General features: G+C 46.2%; 4 protein-coding genes across 4 annotated transcripts; 1 reads left to right on the top strand and 3 right to left on the bottom strand.

The window, feature by feature from the left end:
* Window positions 1-572: 572 nt before the first annotated feature.
* Window positions 573-2,682, bottom strand: F4817DRAFT_88865 (uncharacterized protein). Its single transcript, XM_049308021.1, has 3 exons — window positions 2,179-2,682; window positions 1,442-2,127; window positions 573-1,384 (listed from the first exon to the last, which is right to left on the bottom strand). The coding sequence occupies exons 1-3, from the start codon at window positions 2,208-2,210 to the stop codon at window positions 903-905; spliced, it is 1,200 nt and encodes a 399-aa protein (XP_049159728.1). The 5' UTR covers window positions 2,211-2,682; the 3' UTR covers window positions 573-902.
* A 1,403-nt stretch (window positions 2,683-4,085) lies between these two features.
* F4817DRAFT_364934 (uncharacterized protein) lies at window positions 4,086-5,777 on the top strand (the record flags this gene model as incomplete). The annotated part of the gene is made up of 2 exons (XM_049306812.1): window positions 4,086-4,617; window positions 4,669-5,777. The coding sequence occupies 2 exons, from the start codon at window positions 4,086-4,088 to the stop codon at window positions 5,616-5,618; spliced, it is 1,482 nt and encodes a 493-aa protein (XP_049159727.1). The 3' UTR covers window positions 5,619-5,777.
* Window positions 5,778-7,507: 1,730 nt separating this feature from the next.
* On the bottom strand, window positions 7,508-8,343 carry F4817DRAFT_335545 (uncharacterized protein). Its single transcript, XM_049303034.1, has one exon. It carries the CDS (start codon window positions 8,334-8,336, stop codon window positions 7,899-7,901), a length of 438 nt encoding a protein of 145 aa, XP_049159726.1. The 5' UTR covers window positions 8,337-8,343; the 3' UTR covers window positions 7,508-7,898.
* Window positions 8,344-9,022: 679 nt separating this feature from the next.
* On the bottom strand, window positions 9,023-14,195 carry F4817DRAFT_88784 (lysophospholipase NTE1). Its single transcript, XM_049308020.1, has 3 exons — window positions 13,645-14,195; window positions 10,656-13,591; window positions 9,023-10,481 (listed from the first exon to the last, which is right to left on the bottom strand). Exons 1-3 carry the CDS (start codon window positions 13,935-13,937, stop codon window positions 9,118-9,120), a joined length of 4,593 nt encoding a protein of 1,530 aa, XP_049159725.1. The 5' UTR covers window positions 13,938-14,195; the 3' UTR covers window positions 9,023-9,117.
* Between the last annotated feature and the right edge of the window lie 344 nt (window positions 14,196-14,539).

Here is a 14,539-nt window from a genome sequence, read left to right as displayed (position 1 = left end):
GACCTCTTTTGCTTTGGGGGGGACGTGCCCAGATTGGACTGTGACGTATTTTTTTTAGTCGAGGCGCAAGAGACAAGACGGGATTGCGACAACAGGAGTTGTGGAAATGATAATCAGATTATAATAATCAAGTCAAAATAATAATCAGACAAAAATGTAGAAAGGCAGAATATTATCAACAATCCCAAGTTCCAAAGTATACATGTCTACATGTCTGTTACATGAAGGTATCAGGAATACGACCTGCGGTAACGGTAATGCTGCTGTTGTTTTTAAAGTCGGGATTTTTTGGAGCTTTCGGACTGCTGCTTCTTGAATACATGGTATGTGGTCCGTGCGCGATGGAACAGCAGGGGGCATACTGGGAAATTGGGTACCCAAATACCTAAATATCTTGGCAGAGGGGCGCTTAGCGAGCTATATCTACCTGACTTATACTGCAGGTATCCGTTATAGGTACATACTAGGCAAGTATTGTACCTATTGATAGAATATAGCGTGGATTAGGTAAGATATGATGACTTAAATGCGCCACACATATCGAAACAGGTGTATACTCTTACCTCTTCACATCTTCATAGGTGCTTTCAACTAACTCTTTAAATCCCGAAACCCTCCATATTTTTGTCGCCCAGCGTGGCTAATTTGATCGACGGTGATTTTCATATTCATAATATCATTCAACACATAATACTAGCTCTACCCATTTATTATTCTATCTTAATGACGCTTTGCCCAAGACACACGCAATACTCAAGTTTCTAAATTTAGAACTAGGTATTCAAAGAAGTCCAATCCATGGATTTTATTCAATATAGATGTAGTACCTCACCTTGTCAAATTCAACTAAATTATAATACAACAAACTAACAACTAACCATATCATAACCCCTCCGTTTATATTAGAATAAAAACCTGTTGTCTGGACCTCTGGGTTTTAGCGGGTAATTATCTTGGGCAGAATGCTTGGGCCAATTCTGTCGTATATCCCAGTTCCGGTTATTGTTTGGTCGATTCAAGCGACAGGTTCGAAGTTGATGCGTCACCATATCAATTAATGTCAAAAACTCTCGCCACGAATTTTGTTGGAATTTCATCCGCTCCCTTCCCTCCATCATTAAGACGCGTAATACGGTCAGAAATCTGTTATATGCCTCGTCTGGGCCCCTCAGGCTTGCTTTCATAGAATTTGCGAATTGAACTCTTTGGTTTTGCCTTGCTTGGGTTGATAACTGAGTATTGCGGCGCATTTCGTTCAAGTGATCTCTGGTCTCGGCCCGCATCAACCCCTCCCGCCAATGAACATAACGATTAATAAAGTCGATTGACCATCTGAATACCTCTCTAAGAGCCGCTGAGAGACTGGCCCAGTTCGCAAGATAAACTAGACATCAACATTAGAACTAAGTCGAAATATGGAGGTGGTTATGAATTTACGTACCCAATCGCCGGCCCTCCCTAACACCCAGGCGGTAAACATCAAAAAACAATGCCCTGTGTACAGGTGCAAACCACTTCGACTCAGCTAGTAGACAGTCGTCCTGCAATGACGAAGTGTGAACTATCTCGTTAGCGTGGTCTCCGGCATCTCTAAAAGCCCTCTGGTCTGCTCTCATCCAGTGGTCTGGGTCGTCACGCAGATAATGGTTCAAGTATCGGTAACGAACTTCAGCCCATTTGTCAGCCCATCCCAAGACACGGCTCAGCGTCTGTGCTTTAGTCTCGTCATCTCTCAGAATTCGCCCTCGAAAGTGCTCGTAGAACATATGCGCTATCCAGTCTTCGAGATTGTTTGGGTTTTCCCAGACCACCCTCGCCAGCTCAATAACAGCGTCCCATTCGGCTATAAGAGCAGCCGCGTTGTCATTTCCTTGTAGCTTGATTTCTGATATCCCAGCGTTTGATAGTACGAAGTCCTGCCCAAGGTTTTGCTTACTTGTAAGGGCATTTCGAATAAGAGGCAAAACGTCCTGATCTTCGCTTATACCCTTTAGGTACAAGAGCAGGTTATAGCGATTCGCAGGTTGCGGTGGGCCTCTTTTCCCTACTCCTGCAGATGATTTCCAACGTGAACCGTCTGCTAGCAAATATTTTGAACTAGGCCGCGGGCCATAGTTGACTACATGCCTAACATTATATTAGCCCGTCTCTAATTATAATAGTGAAAGATTAACCTACGTTGTCTTACTGAGTGGAGGCGGCCGTTCCATCTTGCTAGTGTTCCCTCGAGATCTCTATAATGCTACAAGGCGAACTTAAATGTCAACGTAGGGTCTTGAGAAGTTCCTAAATACTAACAAAAGGAGCATGTTCTAAAAATGGAGGGACTCGAGACTCGGAGCTACTTTGAGTATTCTATATGCACAAAGGGGCACTATCAAATTGTCCGCAATGATAGCGAGGCGTCGCATTTGGTTAGTCTTATTGTCTAAACATCCGCATTTGACGTTGTACAACATTCTTTTATAAGGAAATGCTGCTGATCTTCCCCGAAACTAGAATTTCGGGAGTTGAAGGAAATGGCATAAGTAATTGCGGTAGTTGCGGTTATAAAGCATATTGCGGGATACGTGGTATTATAGACTTAGCTTTGCTTTAAGTGGTGGCATAGAGTCAACTATCTCTGCTGGAATTTAGTATAATGTTATAATAAACTGAATTGGCAAGTACTTTCACGTTCTTTAGGGAATGCTGGTCGAATGAGGCTTTTAACATGTGCCATGCCTTGTTACACAATATTAATCCCAGATCCTTCTTTAAGACTTGAGCCGTTGTCTACCTAGTTGGTTAAATTAGGCAGGTAGGTAGCTTAAGTATGCGCCATCTCTATTTAGATATGAGACAAATTCAACTTTGCTTAATATATCAATATAGTTTACCAAGAATCTACCTAACCTAGATTGCCTTCTTAAAAACCACCTAAGCACATAGAGATAAGTATTTCTATAATACGTGTAATGTGTGTAGGTGGGGTTAGAGTACGGATACCTAAACTTAGGTAATCTGATCTGATGGGCTAGACAGCACGGTACATAAGGTTACCTAGGTACCACCTAATGCTTGTAGTACTTCATCTAAGGTACCTGCTTACACCCCACTCCCATTCAACGCCTTAGCTTCTTAATATTCAACTTTTAAAGTCATAACTTCAGCTTCACTTGGCTCTTGAGAATTGGTGCTTGTAGGCTTCAATCCCATTATCGTCAGCTATAGCCTTGCTATTCAACCATAATCGGTAGTAATACTGGTTGGGGGCTGATGAGTTCGCTAATATGCTTGCCAATGTGTCAATGAAACATTGGAGGTATTTTGCGAACCCATGAGTCTGGATTTATATCGTCATGCTTAAAGCGACTGCATGAGGTAAGTGGAGTTGTGAATTATATAGCACAGGAAAACCAATGGATGTCTACCTCTTTTGCACGCTTGCAGTATAGTTCCCCCGAGGCGCTGGCCGAAATACGAACTCTAGGGTCGTCTATGCATATCTACTGCACCTAAGGTATCTTTCACCGCACATGGAAATCTTGTCGATGCGACCTCACATGATAAGCAAATAGGCTCTGTATCGTTGGAGTGGCGATAAGTATTTATTTTGCTCTTTAAACTCCTTTTCATCCTTGGTTCTAGCTTTGGCTGTGCTCACATAAAGTAGCTTCGATCTCTTCAAGGTTCTAGGACAAGCTCTTATCTCTCATATTATTTCTCATATTATAGGAAGTTCATAGGGGATTTTCCCCATCGCCGTCGTAGCTTCCGGCGTTCCGCTCCCTATCATTTACACTCTTTCCATCCGACTTTCGTTACTAGACTCATTCTTTTCAACTATGTTTTATGTATGACCAGACGATCTTAGGCTTTATTCTTCTTATGATTCCCAACACTCGCTACGGAATCATCATATTATCTATAGTGTTTTCCCACTGCTACTCTGGTCCGCCCACCTACCCTAGATGACGGCCGTCGTCAAGTCGTGAAGGCGATAACAGATGCTAATGTTGACATAACCCGATCTATGTTTGCGAATCCGGGGACCACATATACATCACCCCAATCCGACAATCCTGAGACAATCCGGATTAGCCATGTCGCTATTTTCAAGATTGAAGCGACGCCGGGTACAAGCTAAAGAGAAAAATTCGAAGAATGATGGGAAAGTGACAGAGAAGGCGAAAGAGGAATCTGTCAAGGTGCCTTACAAGCATGTAGTTACGCATGCTGCTAGCGATATGTTATTAGTAGCACCCGCAAGCGCGAGAGAAGAAGACAAAGCCAGGGTAATCGAGCTGAACAAGCGAAACATCGCTCTGGCAAGATCGGAATGTAAGGCGGCCGGCATGCCACGGGTTCGAGACTCGCTATCCATCTATAAAACCCCTGTCTTTCCTCTACCTAAAAACTACAAACCCTACAGCGTAGACGACAGGCCTAAGTTCACGTACTACCCCCCGCAGCTACCTGGCTCACAAAAAGGTCCCAACAACTCGAATCGCCCGGAAAGCTTAAGAAGCGGGAGAAGCAGCAAGGGAAAAGCACCGGAATACATACGATCCCCTTTATCTATACCACCGGTTCCGAGATTATCTTATGGACAGTCCAGCATTACACCGAGTAAAGGTAAAATTCCTATGCTACGGTATACGTACATTCTCTCTAATCGTTAAACAGGTGCGCCTCTTGAGGAAACATCGGCAATATCAAACACCCCCAATGATGAACCAAGGATAAACAACAAGGCCATCAACCGCCTTTCGCACGCTTCTAGCTATCAGCCAAGCCTTTCTCAGAAAAGCCTCTCGTTTAGCGAGAAGTCATATCAAACGCCTTTCACTATATCTCAAACAACCGTCGGGGCACCTGTGAAGAGTGATCGGTACTATCCGCCCCCGACCAAAAGTGCCTATTTTTCAGCATCTCATACAGCGAACCAGGGGATCGAGAATAAACTAAATAAAATGGAAAATAAAAATATATCTGGTACAGAGACGGCCATCCCGCCAGTCCCCGTTGTTACCGAGAGAGCCAATAAGAGCACTCCCTCGGTGAGTATCTTGAACGAATCCTCCTTTGGTCCATCCACCACATCTATCGGTCCCGCTATTGCACCACCTCGAGCGCCTTGCATCGTGGCCCCTCCACCCGCGCCGTGTTCTGCAGAAGAAATTACCAGCTTAGAACAGAATACTAGCAAGACAGAAACCACTAGCGGCCCCGGTGCGAAAACGCCACAGAACCTTTCGGTAGAAAAAGGCAAAGCTCCTGCAGATACGACGGCAAAAGATGTTAAGGAACAAGATGCAATAGTACCTTCGACTTCGTCCCCGCAAAAGAAAGCACGTAGGCTGTCTAAACCTAGGCCATCGAGTAGCGGCAACGGTAAGTCCAGGTTGTCGATCGATGCATCAGAGGGTAGCAAGTCGAATTCAACTGCCCCCGGTACCACTGCTTCTGAACTCGATCGAGCGAGCCATGTGGCTGAACCGAAGACCAGCGAGAAAAGTAAGGAGTCGTCCGAAATCACACTGAAAATGGGAAAATTGCACAAGAAGCCGAAAGACAAACGTGAACGGAGAAAGTGGTGGATTTTTGGAAGACGATCTACTACTGCGGTACACTAGACGAAGGCTACTGGTATCCATGACGGGTTTACACACAGCAGCAATGCATCTGCAAATTGATTTTATCATGGCATATTTTATCTGTTTTCTAGCGGCATGGGATGGTCTCCCAAAGCGTATACCTGTACATTCTGCAGTTATAGATCTACAATAATTACGAAGCATTACGAGGAGTTCGATGAGGGTTAATCAAGAGCGGATGGTTATTTCTGGAGTATGGATCGACACGGGTTATTAGATGAACCCGTATAATAGCTATTACGGCTTCTAGCCTCGAGGTTGTAAATTACCTACTTATACATCGATTCATCCGGGACATGATATTCGTGGACGCTATTCTCAGTTGTTTATCTCGCAGCATTGGTATGAAGAAGAAAGCTCTCTACCGCCTAGAGCAACTCGTAACGATAACCCCCTCCATCGAAAATGGGGAGGTCGGTACGTTCCGAACGTGTCCCGCATGGCATCTGCACGCTAGGATGCATGCTGGCATGATGGGTGGTTTGATATGCACTGCCATAGGCCGAATGTAACCTTGCCCCCATGCGGGATCTAGAATCTGACCCCGTTCTAATCTTAGTTTGGCAGGTTTCTCCTAGGTTGTGCGTCCGGAGAGCTATCGTGGCGCGTGTAAGTCGAGACATGAGCTGACGCTAGAGAATAAGCAAATGTGCCTTCAGATTTAGAGAATGTTACTTACCTATTCCTTGGGTATTGATGAACGACTATAAGCCGTATAGTTTGTAACAAGATCGCGATAGGTACGGCGTATCGCTTGTGTACTACACAGACTACCTACCTAGGTGTTTAGTATACATAGTACCATGCTGAAGTATCTAGTTATTAAGATTCTAATACTACAGCGGCGATAGATTGAGCCCCAAGGTAGGCTAGCTAGAGGGAGACAAGACCTCCAGAACGGCTCTCGGATATCCATCGACGTTAACCAATAACGCCGCGACCAAAACAAACACAAGTCGACTCTCGTAACCCGTAACGCAGGTGACTATCGCCTCTGCGAGAACTGCAAACCTATCATATATCAGATCCTCGAGCCAGTAATGCGGTTGCTTGCTTGCTTGCTACCGTAAGCAGATTAATCCTACGCGAACCCCCTCCCCAACAACAACAACAACAACAGAAGTACCAATCGCAGTCAATAACGAACGCCAACGTCAGGCCGCACATCGGCGCTAAAATGGGGATTTCGTGGAGGTGGCTTATGGCGAGCGAATCGAAACGAGATCACGCTGCGGAAAATAGGGGGGGGTGAGTGAATGGGTGGATGTTCGCTCGTCAGGTTGTAGGTGTCTAGCGTCAAGGGAAAGGAAATAAGCCTTCGCTTAAGGGTGATCGATGGATGTTTCTCGTGTTCTAGGACCGGGGTCGTTCGGCCGATCAGAGGTATATATATAGGTAGGTATTTCGTAGTGTCGCGCTGTGTTTACTTGTCGACTGTATTCCTCGTGGGGGTCCGGTATAACTGACGGATGATGAGCTAAGGTTGCTGCATATGCGCGTAAGCATACTGGTGATATGTAGCATATACAAACGTGGACCACCAAGTAAAATACCTAGGTACCTATGTAAGGGGTCTTCTCCGTAGCCCCTTATTGGGCTTATGATGTCTACCTGTAAACTGTTTACCCCTTAGATCACGATGCCCATTTTCTAAGCATCTTACCTAGTTGAGGAAACGTGATAACAGTTTACTGCTGCCAGCCGTCGGTTTACTGCACATTGAGCCAGATATCAAATAGTCGGGAGGCTGCATGCGGTTGATTGCATACGCCTTCCTAGGCTGAATATTGCTATTCCCTGTCCTGAGACTAGGTAGATATGAGACTTCCTCGGTAGTGACAGTGGACGAGGCTCGTCTTGGTGTTTGGTGGGCATATATCGACCGTGATACTCGTATGTAGTTCTATCCTCTATGTGCCTAGAAGTATTTATTTTTATATCACAATCCCCCGTACTTGTGACGCTCTCTGTTATATCATCCCTAAGTACTTCCCCTTTTCAACCAGGCGCAGTAATATTATCCGTCGAATTCGAATTAATAATCCACGTCAAAAATGAATTCAACCCATCGGCAATACGGTCCTCGCCCTCGTCGTTGGGATATATGCCGTCCCTTAGGAGGGTATTCGGGAACGGGTATATATCGTTAACGTAGATCGGCGACTCGGTCTTGTTCTGCTCGACTGCCCAGTCCGGGATCATGTCGTTGAGCCTCTTCACTGGGTTCATATTTGCCGGTAGCGGAACCACGGTGTTGACCTATTTCGAGATTATCTTAGCATTGCGTCTCAAACTTGCTGGCTGTTGATTTAGATGGAAGACGGAGGAGCCTACGATAACCTGTACGTGTTCGTTGTACTGCCGCATCGATTGCACCATATTTGTGTACGCCTCTACGACATCCTCCAACCATCGGGCCCGAGCAATATCGTCTGTACCGAGCATAAACGTGACAATATCAGGCTTAGTGTTGTTGAGCCACCCGTCGATATGATCGTACGCTATATCGATCGCGAGATAACCCGTATGACCTTCATGATGCTGTTTACCAAACTCCTCGTCTTCCGTATCGCAACTCCGAGTATTGTTCATCGAGCCGACGAACTCGATCTTGTCCGTCGAGTTATTTGCTTTTAAGTCATTCCATAGCTTCGCCCTCCAACAAGTGATCTCGGTTATGCTGTCTCCCAACGGCATTTTTCGCTTGTAAGTTAGGGGTATATTTGGTAAAAAAAAGATATCGCAAGTTAGACCTCACTAGTCTTTAACTTCGACTGGGAAAACGCCGTGCCTATTAGGCAAGATGCTGACAATACCCCCCTGCATTTCATAGCTGCGATGCCTCTTCGAAGATGAGCATCTATCGAAGGTAGTTTGATATAGGATACCAAATACTAAATTACAAGATGATCAGCTCTTTAACTACGTGTTTATCTTCATGTCGACTTCTATCCTCGGCTTAAGAGATAGTTAAGGGTAGCTATTTACGCCTGAGACTGGCGGTCTCACTACTACATCAAACCTCCGTAAGTCTCCGAGCATCTAAACTGGTAGTGATATTCAACCATCATATTATCTGGAATAAAGATCTGGCTACTGGTGATTTACGTGCGGGGTAGGCAGGCATTCAGATGAAGACATCTAGGGGTGATCGCCTCGACGATATTTTATATAGCCTGAAAGAGATAACATGGCCACTGGGATGTACCACAATATAACTTCTCCACGATAACACATACCTCAAGTATTCCCCTTTTCTCATCAATAGTTTCGTTGGGCAACTGGGCATCCTGCATTACATTTGTAGATATGCTTCAGGTATGCTTCATTGCGTTGGGTACCTAGGTTATATATTGGGGCGTATCGACTTTACAGGCTCATATTGACTTCATAGCTCTGGTATGCGAATCTGAGATGTTGACTGGGTATATAGGATATATATATATATATATAACAACGCTACTAAAGGTCGCTCTCATTAAATACTCGCACGCCGGGGCGCCATCGTCCTGCGCAATGCCTTCTTTGCCTCAGTTTCTTCAACTAATGGAAGCACGCCATCCTCCTTCAGGCGGTCAAGATATTGCCTACCAAATTTATACCCTAGATCATAGATTTCGTCAAACCTCCCGAACTCTAAAGTCCCATATTCATCGATCGGCGGGCGCATGTAGAAACATCCCGGTATCGTCTTGGCGCGCTCTAGAGCGTCTACACTCGATACGTAGGCTAATCGAGCTTGAATCTCCGCTAGCGTAGGAGGGTTTGGGATGTTTGAAAAAGGATTCCATCGGTTGAAGAACGCCCAGAACCCCGAGAGCGTATCTCCGTAGCATTGAGGCGTATCGTCATCTATAGCGCCTACATCGATAGCAAAAATAACGGAGGCGCCAAGGGACTTCATATGAGACACTGTGAGGTTGTCGATGTAACCACCGTCCAATAACATGCTGCCTTCGTCACATAAAGGTGGGAGCAGACCAGCCAACGACATAGATGCTCGCACATATCGCCAAGCATATCCACTAGTGTGGAATTCCTGCCTGCTCTTGCTGATGTTTACAGTATTGCAGTAATACTCTAACCAGAAGTCTTCGATCTGGTGCTTCCCAAAAGTTTTGAAAATGCCACGATTGAACTCATGTCCGGTTGTGTACGACGCAGACGGATATGTTAGATCAAACGCAAAACGCCAGATGCTTGCCATCCTCCCAGCGAACTTTTTAGCTAGACCAAACATGGGCACTACATCAGCATGGCGTGCATAAAGGGCCCCAATAAAGGAGCCGATCGATGTGCCACCAACGATATCAATAGGAATGCCGGCCTCTTCCATTGCCTTGATGATACCAACGTGAGCAATACCACGGGCACCACCCCCTCCAAGTACAAGACCAATAGACTTGCCGCAGAGTCTTCTAGCAAGTCTTTGGAAGTCACCTTTATAAGGGGCGTCGGGCGAGTAATAAGGCCTTTGTCGTATCTTCTGAACTGTATACTTCTGTATCTCAGCCTGCAGAATTTGTACTCGCTCTTTTAAGGTCGGCCCAGCCTTCCTAGAGGGCGGATGTGCGGCAACAGCGTTTGACTCGAAGACCATCTGTAGATGGTGATGTCCTCCATTAATCCAGACACGGTTTCTTAGCCAGCCTCTCGTCAGGCCAGGGGGCGAATAGCGCTCGGTGTGGAGGAGAACTAGTGTTTTGTGGGCGGTTGACTTCATGCCAAGCATAAATCGTTCGTATTCGCCAATCTCAGGGGATCCTTCGGCCAGACCTACGAGCAGAATGCAGTCTGCTTGTGTGATACAGGTCTGGGTCCAAGGTGCTGTCACACTCGTATCTAGTCGTTCTAGTTAGAATCGCGTATAATTTGAAGCTCAAATCAAACTGAGAATTTGTATGTTATGGTCAGGAAAAAATTAGAGATTAAAGCCTTCATAGACGGCGCTCTGGATGTGATTTGCTCATCATACCAAGGAAAAAAGGAAATGGACAAGGAACAAATTAGACTTACCGGCAACGTAAACAACTAATCCGTACTTCTCTTCAAGGTCGGCAAGATAATGAGCTAGCTTCAGCTTTCCCATTTTATTGAATGCATGTTTACCAAGATGGCTGAGAATTGCAGCTTGGTTCAGCGAAGTTGCACCGTTTGGTGTGCCGACTTGTGCCAGAGCATTCATTAAGCGGTTTCCAAATTCAACAACTGGAATACCCGACCTAACTGGAAGAATAGCAACTGTCCTTATGTTCAACGTAGACGAACTCTTATTGATGGATGTGCCAGAAGTCCCATCCTTCCCTGAGGGATTTGATGGATCATCGACCAATAACCGCATCCGAGAGGCGATGATCTTCGAAATTTTGATTGTGATATTAGGGTGCTCTTGGGCAAGGCTGTTGAATAAGGTGCGAGGAAATTTGACAAGTTCCGTCGCACGAATAGCGTGTAGAGTTCCAGAACGAGTAGATTCAGTCATGACCTCTAGTTCACCAACACTATCACCTTGGCCGAATTCCGCGCGAACGTTCATCCCACCATCCTTTCGGTCTTCTACCAATCGCAACCTTCCGTTGAGAACAATATAAATAGCCTCGCTTTCCTCATCTTTACGGAATAGGACTTGCCCGGCATTGACTTGGACCCATTCAAGGGCGAAATCAATATGCAATATGAGTCGCGGGAGTAAATTCGTGAGTCTCTTTGCCATTGTCAGGAGCACAATTGGATATCTCTCTACAATCTTCTCCAATGTTGCCCGCGGGATGAAACCGACATATACATCCGTTTTTGCAACTACGTCGATGAAGGATCTGAATGAAGAAACAGTACCTATGTAGCCTGCAAGACCGCCGGGTTTCACGAGTCCTACTCGGCGGCGTTCCGGTTTCGCACCCCGTTTCGCGTCAGACGTGCTTTTGTTGTCAGGCTTCTTGGTTGGAGCAAAAGATGACGGGCGTCGGGCGGCTTCTTCGGACTCCGCCTTATGCATCGCCGTCGTTGATGTTCTACTGGATGAACTCAGGATATTGCTTCCCGAGTCTTCTGCAGGGACACAAATATCGAGGAATCCGTCAATGACGTAGTAAAGTCCCGGACTTCGCTCCCCTTGCTCAACTAATACAGAGCCCTGTCCAAAGAAAACAATTTCCACTTCGTGCTTCATATCAGCCGCAAGAAGCTGGGCATTCGGTGTGCCAGTCGACGAAACACCGCCAGAAGTCATTGATTCAGCATCCCAATCAGTCGAGCCATCAAAAGGATCCATGAACCCAAACGCGTTGCTGCTGAACACAGCTTTCTGCCTTCTCTGATCATACGAGACAAGCCTCGGGGACCCTTCCGTAGACTCCGGACCTCTAGATGAGGAGCCACTGCTGCTCATGCCTAAGGCTTTGAAAACACACTCTAGTATAGACACCCTGAATAGGTTGTCCTCATCAACAGACTCGCGAGGATCAATCGACAAACGAGCTCGTTTCTGGGTAGCGAATGGGTTGAAAGTGCGCCGAGCGAGAGGACTTGCATCTCCACTCTGAAAAGTATTTGAGTGCTGGAAAGATTCTGCTATGGGTATCTCCAAGGTACCACTTGATCCTGTCCCCCCACTGCGGGCTAAGTGGACGTTAGCCAGCAGGTCTCCAGGGCTAGGAGTATGAATCGAGAGGCGTTCTTGGGGCGGTGCAATCGTAGATGTCACCACAGACCGAGGTCTAGCACGACTCATTGCTTGCATGGCTGCTTCCTTACGTAGGCCCGTCGAAGACCTACGTCGACGGCTCGTAGTAGATCCATTATGCAAAGCAATTCCTTTGCCACTTTCCTCTTCACCAGCTCTTTCCCTCTCCTGCTTAAACTTTTCCTTAAGGCGTTCTAAAGCATCACCCCGAAGGATATTTGGCAGCTGGCAAGTGGCGTAGCGAATCATATTCTTTTCTGTGTGAAGAACCTCGTTGGTTAACCCGAGATAGTTGTATGCAGTAGCGAGAGTGACGCGCTGGAATCTAGACAAGATGACGTGAACGATATGAGCAGTCGCTTTAGGATAAACCCGAATCAGCCGACGAAATGCACTCGCAGGTATGATCGCGATAGTCGTGTCGACTGTCGCCCTTCCAATGATATCGGGATGGACAGAGGTGGCTGTCCTTTTCATAGTAGGACGAGTGTGGCTCACTTGCGGTTCATCTAAAGAAATAGGGGGGATATTTGGTAGCCTAGGTCGAGTAGGAGAAGATGGCGTCGTGACTTGAGACTCGTCGACCGGGATTAAACCGCCATGAACTGGGTCAAGATCTGAGGTTTTAGTTAAAAACCCCGTTATATCATGCTCGTGCGTAAAACTACCGCTAACTAAACGTCCACGATGGGAGTGGCTGTTGGCACTACTGGGCTCCAGATTCTCCTCAGACGGCAACTTGAGCTTTACATCTTCTGTAAATAAAGACATTATCGAGAAGAGGGACGACATAGGGTTGCCATTCCGCACCTCGGTCAGTAGCTGATATCGTTGCTGACCAGGGATGGATTGCTCATCTTCCGAGAAAGAAGACTGCATGGGGCTCTCATCGAGTCCAGTGGATCCGGATGACTGGTTGGGGTTGGAAGACTTGACGAAGATCTCAACCAGCCCGTCTACAACAAGACAGAACCCTTTCTCCTCTTCTAGGTTCAGCGTCTCGCCAGCAATCAGTTTCCTGGTCTGCATACTCCTGGTCAACTCGTGAAACACAGGGCGTTCGAGATAACCAAAGATTTTGATGGCGCTAAGAAACTCGTCGAGATAGTTGGTTAAGCCAGGTTTAGCACCTTCCTCGTGGCTCTCCGGGAAAATATCCAGATCGGGTTCTTTACGTTGTGGTTCTGGAGGGAGACGAGAATACATATTCAAGTATCTATATCTCACAACCCAAGTTACCGCAGCGAACATGAGTAACACTATCAACGCCCTATTTCCGAATATTAGTATATTAAAGCTACGAAGAACAAGTGGAACCATTACAGGGTTGTGGCATTCATCGTTACTGTCCAGCTCGTGGAGAACAAGGTGAACAGTAACGTCGGCACAGATATTGTTGTGAGCTTAAGGCTCCAGTATAAAATTGTCGAGAGAATGTGGAGTATGTAAAGAACGAGTCTGGCGATGAGCCCAAGCCACGAAGAAGAGCCCTGGGCATCCGCAACATCGTTTACTCTCGTAATAGCCGAAGCAATAGCGGTTGAAGAGCTATTCGCAATAGTCGATACGGCCTGCGAGAGAGCCATTTCAACGGTGGTGGCGCTGGACGGATCCATGGTTATGTATATGTGCAAGGACTTGTGAGACCTCTGAAAAATAAAATCAATATTTCTACTCAATGACTAGAGTATCATGATGTGAGTATCATCCTTTTGCACGGTGGAAAAGCGAGGGTTGAGCTCTGTCTGCCGAGTGGCTGGAGCTGGAAAAGGGTTTCCGGCGAATTTGCGGCTTTGGAGACATTTGGGCTTAAGTAAATGGTTGAAAAGTAAGAGTAGAAAAAGTAGAATTATTAGAGGAAAGAAAGCTCCGAAAACATGTGCATTTGGTGGAACTTCTGGTCGATTGGAAAAAAGGTGTTCAGGTGGGTCTCCTGTCACTAGTGTGAATACGGCCTACTGTTTCTTCCGCCCTCCGTGGCTAGCAGGCAAAGTACCAATTAGGTTAGGAGGATAGGTACCTATACCTAAAGGCTGGAACTTGGAAGGCATTGATTTTGGCTAGAAGATTTGGCAGGTGTAGCCAATTGTCTGCCTTTACCGGGTACGAACCTTCGCACCGTTAACCCCGCCAAAAGCATTTGGGTGCCACACCCCACGCTCAGGTCATAAAGATTTCCATCATTGACAAATTTGTGACTCCCTACACAGGACGAAAA

Source organism: Daldinia loculata (assembly GCF_022478755.1).
Source record: "Daldinia loculata strain CBS 113971 unplaced genomic scaffold F4817scaffold_20, whole genome shotgun sequence".
Taxonomy (NCBI): domain Eukaryota; kingdom Fungi; phylum Ascomycota; class Sordariomycetes; order Xylariales; family Hypoxylaceae; genus Daldinia; species Daldinia loculata.
Note: the sequence above shows the minus strand (reverse complement) of the source record. Positions and strands in the feature narration are given on the sequence as shown.